General features: G+C 38.0%; 1 protein-coding gene and 1 non-coding gene across 2 annotated transcripts; both read right to left on the bottom strand.

Moving 5' to 3' along the window:
- Window positions 1-267: 267 nt before the first annotated feature.
- On the bottom strand, window positions 268-18,791 carry TMEM207 (transmembrane protein 207). Its single transcript, XM_055307684.1, has 5 exons — window positions 18,689-18,791; window positions 16,761-16,798; window positions 10,603-10,647; window positions 9,608-9,750; window positions 268-443 (listed from the first exon to the last, which is right to left on the bottom strand). Exons 1-5 carry the CDS (start codon window positions 18,761-18,763, stop codon window positions 307-309), a joined length of 438 nt encoding a protein of 145 aa, XP_055163659.1. The 5' UTR covers window positions 18,764-18,791; the 3' UTR covers window positions 268-306.
- TRNAR-CCU (transfer RNA arginine (anticodon CCU)) lies at window positions 13,019-13,091 on the bottom strand. Its single transcript has one exon. It is a non-coding gene; the product is annotated as a tRNA-Arg (tRNA).
- Window positions 18,792-21,115: the final 2,324 nt, after the last annotated feature.

Below are 21,115 nucleotides of genomic sequence, written 5' to 3' on the forward strand. Positions count from 1 at the left end.
ATCCTAAACTTACTGGAGACCTCGCCATGTGTTAATGACTGTCCCTTTGAATATTGACGGAGAAACATTGACTTGGTTGTGTAGCACAAAATATAACACAGCAATGGTACATTAAAGGTCTAGTAATTTACTACTAAAACATCTCCTTGACCAAAATTCTATATGTTCACATTTTTTTGTCTATTTGTCCCTTTACAGACTATATTAATCGATTCTGGGAATTCCCACTAAAACAAGACTTGTTCCCAAATTTGGTGTTTTAGAATTTGAAAAATATTTCTAATGTTGCCAGTTGATAATCCAGAACTAAAATTGGCTTGATTTCAGAATTTCTTCATATGGAGGTGGGGGGCCTACAGTACCAAAACATGGAGCAGGGTACAGTTCAGGGTTTTGAGTGTGAAGGTGAATTCCAACAGTTGGATTCACAGCCACTTCTGTCCCTGGAAAGAGAAAAATGGGGACTTGTAATCTTTCTAGTCAGCATAAAACAGAAGTATATGAACTGCCTAATAAAATCTGGCATTTCTTGGATCACTGGAGCAACAGAAAATTATTTGTACCCTTGAGAAAAAAATTACAATCATCCTACTCTCTCTGCAGTGATAGTTTACTCATGATAGCAAGAAAATTTGCTCTCATGAGCAGATTATATCATCACTGACTAACCCATCAAGAAACATTTACAATTTAGCAGCTGAAAGTAGGAGGAATGCCCTTTTTGGTAGATTGGAAAGCAAGATTCCTATAAATACTCATGGTATTTTAGCTAACGTTTCCATCATGGAAAATGGAAATTTTAATAGAAATATTTAAATATAATGTCTGAACTTCATTATTTTATATTTATGCTCTGCAAACAACAACTAAGGTAATTAAATATTTCTCTATGATAAGTAGTAAGAATGTTAACTTGTGAAAAGTTTGCATTTAAAGTGCACACAGGTGATAAAGAAAAAAATCATCAGATTCAAAAAAATGCTTTGAAATAAAAATTTGACTTCTCAATTAGGCACACCAAGTCACTAAACATCAAAAACAAGCATTTTTTTTCCCCAAACTGATCACTTTGAGAACCTATGTACTTACTCCCACAGCTCTTTTGGAAATCTCTAGTATTTCCTTGAAAGACTGTTACTGTTTTTGAGTTACGACAGGAATCAACAGTAATATTTCATAGCCACAATCCTCTCTCTCCCTCTCTCTCTATATATATAAATATATTTTTTTCCTATCTTAGTCTTTGGCTGTCTTGAAATGATTTGATTGCTTCGTTTCAAAATAATAGCAACTATGAGTCCTAGTAACAACTATAATATCACCTTTAAAGAGGGACACCTGGTGGGTCAGTTGGTTAAGCCTCCGAAGTGACTCTTGGGTTCATCTCAGGTCCTGATCTCAGTGACCTGGGATCGAGCCCCTCCAGAGGGTCTACATTCAGACTCAGAGTCTGCTTGAGATTCTCCTTCTCCCTCTGCCCCTCCCCACTCACATACTCTCTGTCTGTCTCTCTCAAATAAATAAATAAATAAATAAATAAATAAATAAATAAATCTTAAAAAAAAATAAAAACAAATACACCTTTAAAGAAAAAAAAAAAAAGCCCCTGAACTAAATCTAGTTTTCTGACTGTTTTTTTTTTTAAGATTTTATTTATTTATTAATGAGAGACACAAGCAGAGGGAGAAGCAGGCTCCATGCAGGGAGCCTGACGTGGGACTGGATCCCAGGTCTCTAGGATCATGCCCTGGGCTGAAGGCTCTGGGCTGAGCCACCTGGGCTGCCCTCTCTGACTGTTTTTGTATATTAAATTTAATTGGGATTCAGCCCTGTTATTCATTTACATATTGCCTTTTTGCACTACTATTGCAGAAAGGAGTAGCCCCCAGAAGGACCAATGGCCTGTAAAACCTATTTCCTAACTGACCCTTTTTTTTTCACCTAAAGATTTTATTTATTTATTAATTACAGACACAGAGAGAGAAAGAGAGAGAGAGAGAGAGGCAGAGACACAGGCAGAGGGAGAAGCAGGCTCCATGCAGGGAGCCCAAGGACTTGATCCTGGGACTCCAGGATCACGCTCTGGGCCGAAGGCAGGTGCTAAACCACTGAGCCACCCAGGGATCCCCCTATCTGATCCTTAATAGAAAAGTTTAGTGACCTCTTATTGAAGGATTAAGATTTGATACCTCCAAAGAGATTCTAAAGAAAATGACACAATAATCAAAACAATTCAAGGAACAGTTAGATGTTAGGCAATGGCCATATCCTTGGAATCCATATGTAGGATACTTAGAATCTTTATGTTGGAATGGACAATGTTTATTTGGAATCATGAATTTTCATACATTTGTATTTGTATTCACTAGTTTGCAGACCTAAGTCTAATAAATCAAATATTAATATAATCTGCGAAGGGTAGAGAATTTTGACTAGAAGACTGGTTCAGCACTTTTCTTAAGGAATTATTTATTTAATTGAATAGTCTACTCCTAGGCTAATATATAACATTTTGTACGTCAAATTTTCTCCTATGCAATAAAAGCACAATAATATTACTATGTCTGTAAAAGCAAGGCTAAATGAATGTAGAGTGCTTAAAACAAAACCAGGTACACAGTAATTACCTATTAATAGCTACTTAGCATTATTATTATTATTATTGTAGTAATAACAGTGCTATATTTCAAGAACTCCACTCTATGCTAGGAATATGCATGCATTTTCTTTTATTTACAATTTTATTTTCTAATTTATTTTATATTAATGGTTAAGTAGTTATTTAATCATCATTATCCACATTATAATAGAGATTATTAAACAAAATAACTTGTGGAGTTAGAGCCCTTGGCAGTTAGGAAGTTTAGGATCACACAAGATAAGTCTGAGGCATTTGATAAAACAGCTAACATGGGCAAAGGGTATGTGCCCCAGCACTTCCCTCCACTGTGGATACTGGTCCTGGACATTGTCCTAGGTGGCCTACTCTTGGTATGTCCAGTACAAAGTCAATGGTAATTTAGCTATCATTCTGCCGGGAGTGGTCGATTAGATTGACTCGACACAAAATTATTAGCTCAAATTTATTTCTGCTGCTATTATCAATATTGTGCTCCTGGCAAGAGGATATTAGCAATTGCTCTCTGTGGTAGAAAAGTTTTATGTTATCACTTTACTACAAATTTGGCCAATTGCTCTTAAACCTGCTGGGAAAACCACAGGGCATTCATTAGATAAACATAACTAGCCAAATGTGTTCAGAAAGCTTTTGTGAAACCAAACATGTATTTAGTTTTCTATTTTTTTTCAAAGCAGGTTTACATGCATTACAAGTATCCTCCACTTTTTGAAAGTTCACATTACTTCACTTCGTTTTCATGAAAGTCTGACATTAGTACTGGTTTTTGCTACCCAAAAGAAATTTGAAGAGGATTTTGCTTTTACCAAAAAGGGTGAAAAGTGACAAGTATTCAGTATTTGTTTTGCAGTCAGCCGCTATGGAGGCAGCGTGCACCTGCTCTGGAGAGTGGCCCCACTCAGCTCCTACCCTGGCCACTGGATCAGCATCTCAGCATCACGGCTCCATGGCTTTAAAGTGCATCTGTGAGCATCTATCTGTGCTTTATCTTGACTTCCTTTGTCCACCAGTAGCAAGATGTGTCCTCAGGAATCCCAAAAGCCGAAGAGAGGTTATTTTTGAGGTCTGGAAACACTCAAAAATTTTTCCGTATAAATTAATGGTAATTAATTCTCCACTTTATGCCATTCTAGGTTATGAAAGGCTTGCTTTTGGGTAGAGGGGGAAACCTGTATCGTGTGATTGGTGGCGGTGGTGGGGTGAACAGACATTATTTTTATCTTTTGACAAATTAAGAACATGGAAAAATGCAGTTCAAATGCCTGCAAGAATTTGATGGTTTTGACAGAAATGTTGGCAAAGGTATGAATTTGTTGTTTAATTTTGTGAAACCAATATACTCACTGCCGAGTTTTTATAGCCAGAGTTCAGAGTTCCCACATCATTAAGGTCAGTCCAATAGACCGGCCCTTATTTGAACATGGCCCTTCCGCCTCTTTCTCCTCTTTTCATTTCTTTATCTAATTCCTTCCTCTCTGTGAGAGTGGTTAACAGTGCCTGAATATGACTCACAGTTCTACCATGGGCTAAATGTTTAATTTCTAGGTGCCTTGCTTCCCTCATCTTTGGAGGGTTCAGAATAATAGTGAATCCCTCCTCCCATTGTAGAGAAAAAGAAATGAGACTAGAGATGTCAGGTGTTAGCACAGAGCATGGCATACGGTACATGCTCAATTAATGTTGAGCTGTTACTACTATCATGCCCTGAAAGGAAAGTATGTGAATGAAATGCTCCCTCTTTCCCTACCTAAAATGAGTCACAGACTATTTACATAAAGAACATAAAGTATAGAAAAATAACACTTCAGAAATGATCCTAAAATAAGACAGGATCCTGGAGAGGTGAGGGAGAAAGGAGCTGGCATGTAAAGGCCTGGTTCTTCTCTGTCCCTATCCACACCTCCTTCCCCTTCCCAATTCAGAGCCCTGACATTTCATCATTGCTGAAAGACTAGTATTTCTATTTACCCTAAAGTAAGAAAAAGGGAAGATTATCTCTGAAATTGAAGAAGAAATGGGGTCAGGAAGATTGAATCTCTGAAAGGCAGCATTATCAAGGAGATCAGCCCCCAAGATGAGTAGCCTCAGGAGGGGTATCTCTGGAATTCTCAGGAATGGCATGGAAACTGTTTGCTGTCCTGGTAAGGCTAATAGGATGGAAAAGGAGTCAATGTAGATTATATAGTAATTTATTATTTTTATTAAAGAGTATGGACAGATAATTGGGGGGATGTCTCCTCTATGCTCTCAAATTCTTTTCTATGAACACTAGATTGTTTTTTCTGCCTCAAGCCCTTTGTCCTTCTCACACCTACAAGACCCCAAACTTTTTGCTTTTGTTATCCTTAAATGCCTTATTTTCTCATAAATAAGTGCTTTTATTCAGCATCACAACCTTATTTTCAATGAAAATCTATTTTCAGTAAATTAACAAAAGATCTTTTTTGTTTATAGCCAACTTTACAACTCCTTTGTCATTACTGATTTTTTTTTCAAATACAGATTTAACACATAAAACCATTAAACTAACAAAATCAAAACTTTATCTTTTGCTTTTTTAGGTCACTTGTATTTTCTACATATTCACCCTGTCTCACAGTCCTGGATCTTATAAAGTAGGGGCATTTAATCCGATTTGGGGTACAGATGAGTATAGAGAGTTTAAACAATGTTCTCTTCTTTCCCACCTTTACTAAAAATTTGCATACGTTCTTTTAAAAATTCACTTCCTGTGGCCCAGTGTGTGTTCTCTCCATTTATACATTGAGGGAGGGGAACCCTGCAAATCTCCTGTTTCCTATGGATTTCTCAGATAAAAGGGATCCCAAAAGCATCATTAAAATAGGTAATATAAGTTCTAAGAAAATATCAGAAGAGAAATGTTTGCTCCTAATCCAAGCGCGGAATTATTCTAGAATTGTTAGGGTCTGATGGCTTGAGAGAAGAGATGAGAGGCCTCAGAGAGCACTTCACAGACAACCCCACTCAGAAAGGTGTAGGGCTGGACAGGTCCTTTCTGGGGGACAGCAGGGATGCTAAGGGACAACTAGATCCAGGAGATGAGTCTGGGGTGGGGAGGGCAGACAGGGTGATAATGGAAGAGGCCTCTGGGAGGCCGCCCCTGAGACTGGGCCCAGGAAGAAGTGGGCCCGAGACAGAACAAAGTAACATGACTTTAAGGCTTGTATAAAATAAATAGTTACCAATTTGATTCCTCAAAATACCTCCAGCCTCTAATTGTAGATTCCTTCTCGTCTTGCCCTTCACCCTTCTCCTTTCCCTCCACTTTCTTGACTTCCTTCCCTTTTTCTCTAGAAGCAATCCTCTTCCTCCTTACCTTCCATGGAGGTATTGAAGGGATTTTTGTTCCCTTTTTGGTGCATGAAGAGCTTCACTGTGACATGTTATGGACATGGTAATATAGATCCCATGAGAGGGGAAGGAAGCCTGAGAAATCTGAGCACTGGGTCAACAGAGAATTGTGAGAAGGCAGAGAATTGTGAGAAAGCCCACTAGATGGAACCAGGGTCTGGGTGTTTACATGAGATTCCCAAGGACGCTTCCCAGATAGAAATCTCATGGTGCATTGGATGTGCTGGGCTGGCAAGGCCTTCTTTACACACCGTTTATGAGGATCCCAAGCCGTGTGTTCACCTTTCTCTCTTGAATATTTCTAATCAAGATAATTGACAACCTGAGTCATAAAAATACTGCCTGGTATTGCTAGTGGAAGAACTTTCCTATTTTATAGATTTTAACAGCAGTAAAGTTCAATCCACCCTGGCTTCCTATATTCTGTCAAAATTCTCCTCCTGGTTCTTCATGTGAGGGCAGCTTCCATGGGACTGTGAGAGTCAAACCTTGGACCCACAGGTCAGAAGAGCAGAGCTATTTCAACTAATAGATTCGACAAATAGTGGCAATAGTGTGGAATAATTTTTAAAGGAATAAAATTAAGGTCAAGGAAGAACCCCAAGGTTAATAAAGCAAATCTAGTCTCTCCATTAAAATGCTTTAAATGACCCATTTACTACATTCTGTATTCAGGAGGGAATGTCCTATCTTTGTGCTCAAAGGGTGGCAGGGAGTCCAGAAACCATATTTCATATTCTAATGTCACCAGTGTCTTTCAAGCGAGTTCTCATTTTCCTCTCCCCTCTGAACTGTGACCATGAAGAAGACTCAGAGGTACAACCCACAACCAGCAGTGTGGGTGTGTGAATCCAGCAGTGATTGGACTCAATTCGAAGCTAAGAGCACATACTTTGTATGGTACAGTGGAAATTTTGGCTCTTACCTCCCCTGTAGCCATAAAAAAAGATCCTGTAGTGCTTTCCTTTTGGAGAAAAGGTCCTTTTACAGAAATATTAGGGAAGAAGAATCACTTGTTGGGAGAAATGAAAGTGTCATGGAGATCCAGTGAGGAAAAGAAATCCAGTTTGGCTCTGGGCTTCAGATTGCCTTAAAATATTGACTCCCTAGAATTTACTTCCAGAAATTGCTAGTCACTAAAGATCACAGAGAATACCACTTCCTAAATTACTCTGTTATATTTTGTTTTGGAGAGGAAAAACGGGAATGTCAGGAAGCACAACTCTGGGAGATACATTCATATCAGAACGCCGTATGGCTCTTCTGAGCATCCCTGGGACAGGATGGCAGATGGATGGTGGGCAGGACAGACTAACAGCCAACTAGGCAAGAGAAAAATAGATAGATAGATAGATAGATAGATAGATAGATAGATAGATAGACAGATAAAAAAATAAATACGGGAAACTGAGGCTTGGCCCTAAGACAGAAAGCAACAAAACTGAGTTTTGTAATATAACTTAAGCTGGGAGAGAGTTTCAATGTTTATTTGAGCAAAATAAGATTCAGAGCATATCAGTGGGATTAGGGAGGAACCAATAGAATGAGAAAAGGAATGAGGATTCTGCAGAGGAATCCCTACCTTTGAGGAACCACCCAATGGAAATGTCTGAGGTTTGAGATACAAAAGTTGTACTTAGAGTAGGAGAGGAGGTGACTAAGCCATGAGTACCCCGCCCAAGTTTTCACCCACTCCTTATCCTCAATTGCAGACGATTTGAAGGCTATTTGTTGGCTTGCAGCAAAGATCTATGTGGTATATTTATCTAGCACAGTGAGAAAAGTAGATAACATCTTTTGAGAGGAATAGTAGCCAAATTTCCTGGTTGATATTTACTAACTAGAAATCATATCTGAGAAGCTTCTAATCTAGTGCCTAGCTCTTGGTAGATGTGAAAAAAAAATGTGACTATATTTTTTTAAATAATTTCTTCCCAAGTATATTCTTTTCCTGTCCACAGTGACTTCAGTGTAATATAGAGAATGTGATTCTAATGCCCTGCATTTGGGATGATTACATGCAGATTATTGCAGTAATCTATCACGTTTGACATCTTCTCTCCCAGTCATACCTGTTCAGGCTCGTCTGGCACATTCAAAAGCATTTGTATAGATCACCATGCAGGAAATATAAAAACATTAGATAAATAGGGATATAACTGTGGCACATAGGTTGCCTTAAAAATGGTAACAGTAAAACTCAGTAGTTTACTTAAAATTAAGAAGAGAAGTTTTTAAAGATTAGGATAGTTAGTAAAAGAGTCTTCTTCAGAGTGCGTAAAGGGCTAAGAAGACTAGAGTGGATTTTCCTCCTTGGAAACTTGAGTCAAGCTGGAGAAATCATAATTACATTTATTTTTTAACTACCTCCAGTTAAATAAAGAAAAATAGACTAATGTGACCATGTGGACCCTTTTGACTAATACAATTTATTAGAATGTCAGTGACCCTATTTCATCCTATGCTCAATAGAAAGTGTTCGATTTTAGGAGAAAGATTATTTTTTCATTGGAGACTTTAATTATCCTTCCCCAAATAACCATTTCTCAAATTGACATGTGTTTCTTTTGTTAAATAATGACTTTTTAAAAAGCCAATAGTAAATATAGTCACTAGATCTTAGAGTACCGAGTTTTGACATTAAAACATTTAAGTTTTTTTTTTCTTTTTTACCCTACTTTTTATTTAGCTGTTGGTTTTCCCAGAGTATGCCTTGCTCCATCTATTGAAAATCTATGCTGACCCAAGTTCCTGAAGGGCAGCTGTTAATCTCTACCAAGCCCTCTTGAGGCCACTATTATGGTGTACAAGACAGCACCTCAGAGGGAAAGTTTCATAACAGATGGTCTGCTTGAGAACAGTGCTTAACACAAAGAAATAATCTATGATCTGTGATCTCCCGGAAATCAGTAAGTGATAATTTTGTTACTTACAGCCAAGGCTGGTAGTTACAAATAACTCTAAAATCTGGGTTTCCTCCATTCCTTACTCTCTCATGCAGACTAGAAAATAACAGGATGGGCATGGTTTGGGGTGGGGGTGGGGGTTAGAAGCAGGCAGGATGGGGTTGCTAATCGTGTATCTGAGGAGAAAGGACATGAATATTGACATCCGCCTGCCCAATTCCAAGTATTTCAGGCTGTGCATCGGTAGCAGACAATCTGGAAAGTGTGGTTCAATGTTATTGCAAATATATGAGGCATAGAGAACTTAGTAAATGAGACTGTGAGCACGGGGGCGGGATATTCTGCTATTAAAGGCCCAGAGAGGTTCTTGCATACCTTACACCCTACCACTCACTTGGAGTGACTGGCCCTGTATAGCTCTTCTCTTTCGCATGTTGACTGAGCAAAATGTTGAGGTTCTACCCCCTACTCAACTATGGGTCATTTCCCTAAGATACATATTTTTCTTTTGAGGTCTCCTTTCTTCTGAAGTTTTCTCACTTAGTCTCTCTCCCCACTGCATGCCTTTGAGTCTCCAATAAACTATGCCTTGTTCTCAGTTCACAAATCTGCTTTCCAGAGGTTAGTTTTTCAATTCACCACAAACCACTAGGTTCCAAACAGGAAGTCTGGAAGTGTTCAGACAGCTTACCATAAACAGGATCCAAGTCTCCAACAGCAAAAACAGCCATCGTGCGTCTTGGAGAATCCATTCGGGGTCTCCTCAGCCAGCAGTGGAGGCAGAGGAACACTACTCCACAGAGAAGAGCCACCAGGAAAATCAGCAGCACGAACCTGATGCCAGAAGAAGCAGTAAAGGAGTGAGGTGGAGCATCCAGGGGGGTTCCGAAAGAATTCCTGCTGCTTCCTGGAAAGAGGGCAAAAGCTCCACGAGACAGGATGCAAGAAATCTGTGGGGCCCAACTCCTTAAGCAACCCCCCACCACAACTCATACATTCTCAGTAAACCTGGAATGTTTGCTTTGCTCAGTGTGGGTCGATCTTGCCAGGTGATGATGATCATTTCCTCTGGAACTTGAAGGGTTGTTCTGAGGAGCAGTGTCGTTGTCTGTTAATTCATTCATCTACTATCCCTATTTTTCAGCCAGCCATGTATTCAACCAGTATGTGAGCAACTGAACAGATTTTAGATGTGAGGGTTGGGGGTTGAAAAGTAGACAAGACAGGAGCTAACCACCTAATTGAGAGAACTAATAATGTTTAGTTAAAAAAAATACAGAAGTCATGATGTAGGGAGTGTATAATGACTGTCTTATAATTTCTGAAGGACTAGCTTTAAAAAGGTAGCAGTCTTATTTTGAAGGTTTTTAAGACTTTTGAAATAAGTAGTAGAGAGATTTAAGGAGATTTCAAAAGAAAGAACATTTATTTTACTGTTGAATTTCTCTATTTTGGGAGTAAACTATTATCCCTAAAAACAGTTACGGTCCCTGTCACTGGAAGTACATAAGTAAACACTAGCCATAACCAGAAAGTGATGTTTCCACGTATATTGCATGATCCCTATAATTTCCTTAACTGAATGATTTCATATTATTTAGGAAATGAATTATTATTTCAGTTATTTAGGAAATAGAGTATATATGTACCACTGAAAGTTTTATAACAAATTGAGGATGTCCTTACCAGATATACCAGCCGTTTGTGTATTGATCTTTATAGTTTACACACCTGGTGGTAAAAGAAGAATAGTTAATGCTGGGCCTCTAGACGACCAAAGTCTATTCTCTCGAACCATAATGTTTGTTCTGACCATACCTGTTTCCCCAAAACGATCATGTATTCTCTGCAAACCATCCCCAGTACAATGAAGCAAATGTTTAAGGTATGCCCACTTCATTTAGGACACTGAGAATAGAGGTAAATGTGGAACTGTCAGACAATGTACGTAGATAACTGCACTGTAATAGGTTTGATTCTAGAGTCACAAATGCGGTTGTGTATTGAGAGCCTGGTGACTACCTTTTTAGGACTAACGTGTCATAGATATTAGGCATTAGGGTTCTTTAAAATGCAGATTCACTGGGGAAGGTTTAGGATCTCTTGTTAACCTTTGATAACTTGGCAGAGAGTAGCAGGCAGCAGACCTGGTTAGAGGGAAGAGGTCAGGGAAGAGAGGAAAGGAATGAATGTGGCCACACGTGCCATTTACCAAAAGAGAGAGGGGCTGATTTCTTGCGTCAGGCTGGTCAAACCATTTGTGTGCCTAGGCATGATTCAGTCATTCCTGGGATAAGTTTTGAAAAGCATCCTCACATGAAAACAAAATTTGTAGTGTGATTTCCAGGAGGTGTAACTCCCTGGGTGTAGACACTTACGTGCCATTCCCTGCAGAGTCCCTCACTATGTCAGGCACAGGGAATACACATTTTGCTGATAGACTTGTTTCTTACTTCAGTACATGAGCTATTGTTGAAGCATTCTGGGATTAGACAGTGGAAACCTGTTCACCACAGCCCGATAAGCCTCTGAGTTGGAGCTGTACTTAATCATAGCTACTTCAGCCTTTGTTAAAATAACACTCAGTACTTCTCAGCTTGACAGCACTCATAACTGTCAGCTCATTTATTGCTCCAAGTATCTCCAAGGAGGCAGTGTATCATGTTTATCATTAGATAAGTCAGAAGTGACTTTTTAACATATGTGAAGCGTCAACGTAAAAATTTTACCTCAAACATTTAAGAGGAAAGTTAATCATCCAGAGAACAAGTTTTGTTTTGTTTTGTGTGTACGTGTGTGTGTGTGTGTGTGTGTGTGTGTGTGGAATCATTTAAAGACACAGGTACAGGGATCCCTGGGTGGCGCAGCGGTTTGGCGCCTGCCTCTGGCCCAGGGCACGATCCTGGAGACCCAGGATCGAAACCCACATCGGGCTCCCGGTGCATGGAGCCTGCTTCTCCCTCTGCCTATGTCTCTGCGCCTCTCTCTCTCTCTCTGTGACTATCATAAATAAATAAAAATTAAAAAAAAAATAAAGACACAGGTACAAATGGCTGGGTAAAAAAGTGGCAGTTGAAGTATATCTTTAAAAAGCATCCTAAGACAAGCAATCATCAATAAAGGATTTTACAAGTAATTAATGGCATGTCCTTATAAAGGAATATCATCCAGTCATCAAAAAGAAAGAATGTAGATTCATATTTATAATTAAAAGCTTTGTGAAGGAAAATAATATAAAGGGCTTAGTTTGTATATTTTCTTTTACATAAATGAAATGCTTTCACTAAATAGGCGTTATGTAGTAGTATACTCATATACACCAAGTTGCAAGAATGCTTACTTCCCTTGCAGGTGGTATCATGAGGCACTTTATCTTTTCCTTATTTCCATATTGTTTGATTGTACAACGCATCACTTTTTAGTCATAAAATTTTTAAATAGTATATTAAAATATATAAATCTTAAACAGACAGTGTCTTACCCTAAACATGGATGTAGGGAAATTCTCTTGGTGTCCTAGTCCAATAAAAGAGCAGAATGTTCCTATCTGGAATCTTGAAATGTAAGTGCATAATCTGGGGGGTGGGGATTGCTTCATCTCCCTCCATTATAAATCTCTGCTTACCCTCTCTACATTTAAAAATAGACCATATCCTTATCATAATGTCAATTCTAAAGATTAACTACCTCAATTTCTTTCTCAGTTCTTTAATTTTTAAGACGCTCTGTATTTTTTGCCAGTTATATCCAAATTGACTTATTTCACTTTCTCTTTCTGATCCTATGCACTCACTGGTAGAGTTTCTGATATGCAATAAATAAAATGGCCAAGAAGGAGTTAGCTGGATAAATGCAAAGTGATCATGTAATTTCCAAATTGCAGGCACCTTTGGAATAATTTAGTTCACTCAGGAATCTACACTCTCTACAACTGAAACTCAGAGTAGGAAATTTGGTGGGGAAGTCACTAGCTGGTCAAAGAATTTAAACCAAATTACAAGTCTTTTCACTGTAGGCTTCCTCCTCCCCTACCATTATTTCCATGTGTTTCTCCAGGTCAATTTTTAAAGATTCATTTTTTTTTTCTTTTAAGTAGGCTCCACACCCAACATGGGGCTTGAACTCATGACCCTGAGATCAGGAGTCACATGCTCTACCAACTGAGCCAGCCAGATGCCCCTTAAACAGTTCTTTAAGTAAAAAAAAAAACAAAAAAACAAAAAACAAAAACAAAAAAAAAACAGTATCTGAATGATAACAACATTCTAATTGCTCAGATTTTATTTATAATTTATTTTATTTTATCTTTTATTTTATTTTTTTTAGTTGCTCAGATTTTAGATGCAAGATGTTCGGTGTAGGAAAAGTTACTTTTTTAAAAAAATGAAGTTATTCCTCAGAGATTTATATACAATTGGTCAAACTGGGATAATGCCAAAAATGAAAGACATTCAGGAGACATGAGAACCAACTATGATGCCTAAGGGAGACACATTCCTAATCACCACCAGTTCGGTTACTGAAGGATTTTTGCTGTTTTTACTAGAAGACTACTGTCCTATTTTCTTGGATATTGTAGACACGATTCTTCCTACGAGGATTATTAGCCTGGTTGATCTTTATTATTCTTCTCGGTGGTGAGATTCTGTGGATCTAGGATTAACTACAAATTCTTTAACTTGATCAATTCAAGAAGAAAACTGCAGAGTTGCTCTAGTGTCCCCTTTGCTAGAATCACCCAGAACTTCCTGTGCCAGGAATTCTTCTAAACCAGTTATATAACTTCATGGGAATTAACTCACTTTCAAAATCACAATGCTATGAGGTGAGATCACAATATTATAATCCTCATTGTAAAATTGGGAAAATTCAGGCATGAAGTAGCTTGCCCAAGGTAACAAATCTACAAGTGACAGAGTCAGGTTTCACACCCAGATGGTATGGCTGCAGAGCCTGTGTCTCTTACCACCATGCAGCACCACCACTGGGCACTGGGAACAGTAAAAGCCAGCTCTGGCCTCACATTAGTATGTGGAGTACTACCTGAATGCATTCAATATCTGTATTCTAAAATGCTTTAAAATATTAGAAATACAAAAAGTAATGGAAGTGAAAGCATGGAGGAGATCACACAAAGAAAATAAGCCAAGAATGAGATCAGTTTTTAAACTGAATGGAGTAAACCCCATATGCAAAATTTAACCCAACTCGAGATCTGGCTTAGGCCTTCTAGCAGTTAATAGGATGAGAGAGAGATTTGGTTATATAGCATCCTCTAAAATTAACAAAATCATGCAGCATTACTCACCAGATGCACAACTATTCCTGGAGTAGACACCAGAGAAGAATTCAAACTATGGGGCTTTACGAAGAGGATACTGTTGGCAATAGGGATGATGTTTTTCATATGCTCTTAGAATAAATGCAATAACAAATTTCATGGGTCTTTCTCTTTTTTAAAGCATCCCTTAGGGTAGGCAATAGTGCAATTTAGCTACAATAATCTGGGAGAGAGATGGGTGCTCTATCATATCACCCAGAGACTGGTGCCTTGACCTAATTAATCTGGGGTAAGTTGTATAGTATCTAGAAGAATAGATGAACTATATGTCTCTCAGGTATTTCACCCAGTGTATAATTTTATTTAATACTGGACATACAATATGACTTCATAGTCAAAATTGTAATACATATATAGTAGTGTAGCAGTACATTTAGTGTACATATATGTATGGTACATACACATACTTTGTAGTATAAAATTCTGGCCCGGGAAGTCAGTCCTGGTTCCAAATACTTCAAGCTCTGTATTTTTACTTGTTTAATCTTGAGCAAAACACTTAACTTTCTCAAGCCAGGTAAGACAATAACATATTAGGAATCTATGAATGCAATTAATTTACAGAAGCCTGTGTATGTATGATCATATTTATTATTTATTTGTAAGTTACCCTATTTATGAACATATATGCACATCAGTGTATTTGCTTGTTTTGGGAGGGAAAAGGATTAGGGGTGTAATGCGGAGGCTCTATCATATTTTTTCCCATATACTACATTACTTAGAGTAGTTAAGTTTTTTTTTTTAAGATTTATTTTATTTATTTATGATAGAAATAGAGAGAGAAAGAGGCAGAGACACGGGAGGAGGGAGAAGCAGGCTCCATGCCAGGAGCCTGACGTGGGACTTATCCCGGGACTCCAGGATCACACCCTGGGCCAAAGGCAGGCGCTAAACCGCTGAGCCACCCAGGGATCCCCAGTAGTTAAGTTTTATACCAAGACAGACTAAATAATGCATTGTTCAAATTAACGAAATGCTGTTATAAAAATAAACTGAGTAGTTTAGATCAGAAAAAAATAGTTTGGGTTATAAAACAAATATAAATAAAACTAATCATCTTTCAAATACCTTGTGGTGGCAAAAGATTTGGGATAGCATCTCTCTTCAGTACAAATACTTAATACCACCTCTGCAAAACCAGCTACTTTCTTCCCTTCCCTTTTTATTCTATGCCAGTTTGTATTTTACTTGAAGTGGTCTCTCATTCAAAAGTAATGGCATTAATGACAACCACAACAGACACCTACATGCAAAGTGAGGTAGTTAAAAAAGAATTGTAATTAAGTACTAGTGGAAGCTCTCTGCATTAATTTGCTGCTGTCTTTCTTTGAGTCTCAATTTCTTTACCTGAAAAGGAGACCAGTAGCCTCAGTGACTCGAAAGTCAGCTTTTCAAGGTCCTCAATAGCATATTTTCCTGTCATATTGATTGAAGCACTAGATTCAACATTTGTGATCCCTTCCAATTATGAATTTCTGTATTCTATTGTTCTGGGTCAAAGATAGAAGGTGATTGGGCAAGATGAGTCAGCCAGGAGGTCCACAGTTAGGTAAGTACATCAGTCATCAAAAACTCCGTTATGTCACAAACTCTTGAAGGCAGAAAAAAGTGAGTCCAAAATCAATGCAAAGAAATAGCAGTGGAGAGCCACGCAAAAGCTAGAAGAACAGCACGGACTCAACGCACAGATGATCAATAACGAGACGATCCACAAATCAGGTGAGTGGTTCCAGCGCCAAGGAAAGCATTCCACATAGCATGGCCTCTTAATCTGGAGGCAGTGCCCAGGCCTTGAGACCCTGGCCTTGAGGGTAACAGGCAATAATAATTGAAAACAGTCAGGTGGCAGTCAGGGCTGCACCCAGGAGAAGACCACGCTTGGCAGACGTGCTTTTCTGACACCTGTACTAAGTCGCAGGGCATTACAGCTCTAATTAATCATCATCAGCATTATTAATGACACCTTCTCCCCATCTCCCGAATATAATTCTGGGGACCATTAAGTCTACAGCCCAAAAAGTGAAAAAATTAAGTCAATTATTCATATAATTTATATCAAACGCACTTTGAAAGGTACACATAATACAGGTGAGACTCTTGGTCAGTTTGCTTATATTTCAAACTGAATATCCAGAAAACGGTGGCCCACCAACACTGTGATTTATGAGTGTGGACGCATCCAGAAATGACATTGTGATGCTTTCATGAACCTAAAGAACCCTTGACGCCACTATGGTGGAGAAAGCAGGAACAAAAATACCTAGAAATCAATGAGGCCCCTTATATTTACCAAAGCTAATCATAATGAAAGCATCTTTTTCCTGCTTTTAGAAAAATTGAGCCATTTGCATTTAAAAACAATTTGCTCTTACTTTTCTTGCATGATTATAATCATCATTTGAGACTCATTTGGGGCTTCTCAAATGACTGGAGCCTTTTTTTATTCTTTGAATTTTGAAAATGCTAAATAAAAACATGGAGCCTCTTGCTATTTACTTACATTTCATTTTCTTCACATGGTGGGTCCGAGAGCACCAACTGAAACACATATTTAGAACAATAAAATCCAAACATCTCATCAGTCTAATCCTTTAATAAAACAGCGCTGAGAGACAATGTGGGTTTATATCATTTCCTTTTTTTTTTTTTAATTAAAAGCTCCGTAGCAGTGTCTATTATTGGTGCACAGGATTTTAATTGAAAAAAAATCTCCTGGTAGATTCTCTACCTCAGCTGTGACAGGAGATATATGCTGTGAGCCAGATTCCTATCCTACACACTCACGTAGATGGATGTGAAAATGTCTTTTGTTCTTTCTATAGGCAGATTTTGCTTGTTCTTAGGACCTTTCTTGCACCTTGTATTTTTTCTTTGTTTTCACATTTTAGCTAAGCGAAGAAAGTTCATTATTTGAGAGTATTATTTTCACAGAAAGAAATCAAGATCCCTATGTGAAAACAGAAGTCTATCCCATTAGCATTAATGGGTGTTAAATATATGCATGAAGGAGTGACTTTAACTTGCACTAAGGCGAAGGTCGATTTAAAATTACATGACATTCCTGTTGAGATTTACATTTCTCTCTTTATCAAAGAAGAGAGAAAAAAGTAATAACCTTGATTGCTTTGTTTTAAACGACCCAAACCGTAAGCATTTCAATATAATTATCCTAGTTGTCCGCATGGAGCCTTACAGGTTACAATAACTCACCTCACAGAGGAAAGTATTCCCACCATTCCAGAGGTTTTGTTGGTAGGTTTGTTTTGCCCTTGAACTGAGACTCTTTTCATACACAACAAGAAAATCTTTACATGTCATTTATATGTAGTCCTAAAACTTGGGTTAATGAGATCAGTGAAGTATTTATTTTTCTGGAGTATACAAATATGAATACAAGTGTGAAATTACAAAATTTAAAATGATAGGCTTCGGAATTTTTGTGAGCTATGTCTTTTTCCTCCTTTAATCCCAAATGCATCCCCTTGAGCACCTTATATTTACTCCACCAAGTTTATCTGGGCAAAGAGATTTGTGGAGTTGCAGATGGAGCCATGAATTGGCCATCAGAGAGCATGGTAATGAACAATTTATAAGCACAGAAAATGAGTTGCACTCTCTTTTGCTAGAATGCTGCAAATAGATTTGCATACTAACTGAGAGGAAAATGAACATTCAAATTTTGTTCATAAAGAAAGTTTATTTATGAGTAGATGAAGTCATTTGGGATCCAGCTTAACAGATAAACAAATAAAGCACGCGTTTCACTTTCAAGCCCCCCCCCTAGTCTTACATGCTACCCCCTACCTAGCAAGGAGTCCACAGTCTTCCATTATTCCCACCTCCCTGCCAATGCACTAGCCAACAGACTTCGGGGTTATCATGAAATGGTGGGCAAGACTGAAATCTTTCAGATACACTGCATTCAAGTAACACAGATACAGAGATGCAGGTTATTAGTCTGAATGAGATGCTAAAGCAGAGGAACCAAAATAAACTCTGAGATGGTTCTGTCTCCATTGTTTAGCATTAAAAAACAATCTAGCTTCAAGTATGGTGGCAGGCAACAGTAAACATGTCTTAAATTAATCCTGCATCATTTTGATATATCAATAGCATTTTTTTTATCTTAAAAGAATTACAGCCAAAAGAAAAATTACAGCCTAGTAAAGTTAAGCAAAGATTGAATTGTGTCATATTACTTCAATAGCAATAGAACTAATGAAGAAGACATGAGACTAATGAAGTGGACCATTTCGTCATCTGTATTCCTCACCAATAAATATAATAAGTCATAAGATGCTGGGAGCATTCTCTTAAAGGAAATCTGTTAAATGTGAAAGTAGTTAAGTTACTCAAAGAACAAATCTATGACGAGTCAGGCTCTTAGAGTACCTTCGAAAATCTTTTCCCAGAAAAAGAGATGGTTACCTGGAATAGCAGCAAACATGAGGTTCCTGTTTTTGAGATCACCGAAGTAAAACTAAAAGGTCTGGATCCCAACATACTTAAAGAACAAGCTGCTTGAAGCCAGTGGTTTGCCCTCTGTGTTGATCTCTTTCTTTCTCTAGAACTTGTTAGCCTCTAAGTTATGCTTCCTACCAGACTGCTCGTTAATGATGCTCCTTGTGACTGGTAATGTGCACGCAGGGGGCAGGCATGTGGGGTGCATGCTCACAGGTACCCAGAGTTCAAGGAATTTCAGTGTAAGGTCAGAACCCTGGCAGTGTTTGTCAAGCCCTGAGAAGCAAGGGTTATACACGCTGACCTGAAAACTAGCTGGCTGCTTAAATAACTCAGGACATTCAAGAGCATGTTTTATTCCAGGGCATTTCTGAGTTTTATACAGAACCTGGTACTCAGAATGTTCATTTAGTTTTCTTCCCTTTTTTGGCCCTTTTAGCTCTTCTTTCCCTATATATCATTTTCAGTCCCAGGCCCAACTCAACCTTGGGCATAAAGCTTTCCTTGTCTCATAATGATTGCGTCCTACTTTTAAACAGTGCATATTTCAAAGTTTAATGAAACAACTCCAACACAGCTGCCAAAAAATAAAAATAAAAGTTTGCAAAAATATCCAGGGACATTCTGAAAAAGAACAATAAAGTGGCACAAAGTTACTTTATATTAAGACTTATTAGAAAAGTATATAAATTTACAATTGGTACAGAGACACATAAAGCAATAAGACAAATATAATAGAACAGAATTCAGAAACAGATTAAAATAAACAAAGATTTCAGCTGCCACTTCAAGCCAGTGAGGAAGGGACATTATTCAGGGAATGATGAAGCACTGAGTGGTTGGGTGGAAAGAATGTAGCAACTTATTTGTAAGGTGCTTAACCGCACTCATAATTAAAAAAATATAGCTTCCAATTAGAATGGCAAATTGAAAAAAAAATGATAATAAAAAGAGATAGCTATGGGGAAGCAAGTCCTCTCTGACATGGTTGGGAATACTGTCCAGCCTCTTTGGAAGACAGTTAGGCAACACATATTAACCTAAAAATTGAATATATCTGTTGGTCAGGAATCCTCTTTCCAGGAATAAATCCTACAGATACTATATAGGTAGCACAAATAATTACCTGCAATGATGTTCACCAAAACAATGTTGATAATAAAATATTTGAAACAGCAAATGTCCATCAAAATGAGGCTGTTTATTTAAATACAAAAGGATTATATCCGCTCATCAAATACTAAGCAGCTGTTTAAAAAGGTGTGGCAGTGGCATCTGGTTGACTCAATCAATAGAGCACGCAACTCTTGATCACAGGATTGTTGAGTTCAAGCCTCACGTTGGATATAGAGCTTACCTAAATGAAAGGAAGGAAGGAAAGAAAGAAGGAAGGAGGGAAGGGAGAGAGGGAGGAAAAAAGAAAGGGAGGAGGAGGGGGGAGGGGGAAAGAAAGAAAGAAAGAAAGAAAGAAAGAAAGAAAGAAGAAAGAAAGAAAGAAAGAAAAGAAAGAAAGAAAGAAAGAAAGAAAAAAGAAAGAAAGAAAGAAGAAAGAAAGAAAGAAGAAAGAAAGAAAGAAAGAAAGAAAGAAAGAAAGAAAGAAAGAAAGAAAGAAAGAAATAGAAAGGTGGGACAGGTTGCAGATCCTGACATGAAAAGGCCTCCAAGAGTTATCATTAAGTAAAAGGAATAAATTGTGGGACACTGTGTACATCCTGCTAGTTTTTCTGTAATAATTAGGGAAATATAGCTGTAGTGTTTTCTCTCCATGAAAGATACACACATATACTCATATGTGTATAGAATGTCTCTGCTTAAAACTATCAACAGTGAGTTTTTCAGTATAAGGGGAATGAGAGTCCAAGGAAACAAGAGTAGGAGGGAAATTTACTTTTCACAGTTTCCTTTTACAGTTTTTCTTTTACTTTTTCTTTTTACTTTTTACAGTTTCACAGTATATTTGATTGTATTCTTAAATCTGTCATTCTAATCATTCCATACATATATACATCTCTAGGGGTCAATTTTGAAGCCAATCGTCCAGAATGCAAACCAAGCATGTGATCGTTCAAGTCCCTGGATAGTTCACCATATCCAATTCAAAGGATAATACATGAATTTATTTATGATGGCATACCTAGATTGCAGTAGAAACAAACCAGCAGTGTTAGCTATCGAAACTGCTGCTCTGAACTGGCCATTAAGGTACATGGATTAGTTGAGCTGCATCTGGACAGACTGAGCAGGCTGTGTGGTGGCCTCTGTTTAGCATGCAGCCACAGACACAGCCATGAATTTCAAAGCAGAGGAAGGGCTTGGTGCCAATGCCAACAGGAGATAAGTAAACCAAGCCTACAGTATTATTTGTCCCTAGGACACCCTCCATTTTGAGTGTCT

The sequence above is a fragment of the Nyctereutes procyonoides genome, unplaced genomic scaffold (assembly GCF_905146905.1).
Source record: "Nyctereutes procyonoides isolate TBG_1078 unplaced genomic scaffold, NYPRO_anot_genome, whole genome shotgun sequence".
Classification (NCBI taxonomy): Eukaryota; Metazoa; Chordata; class Mammalia; order Carnivora; family Canidae; genus Nyctereutes; species Nyctereutes procyonoides.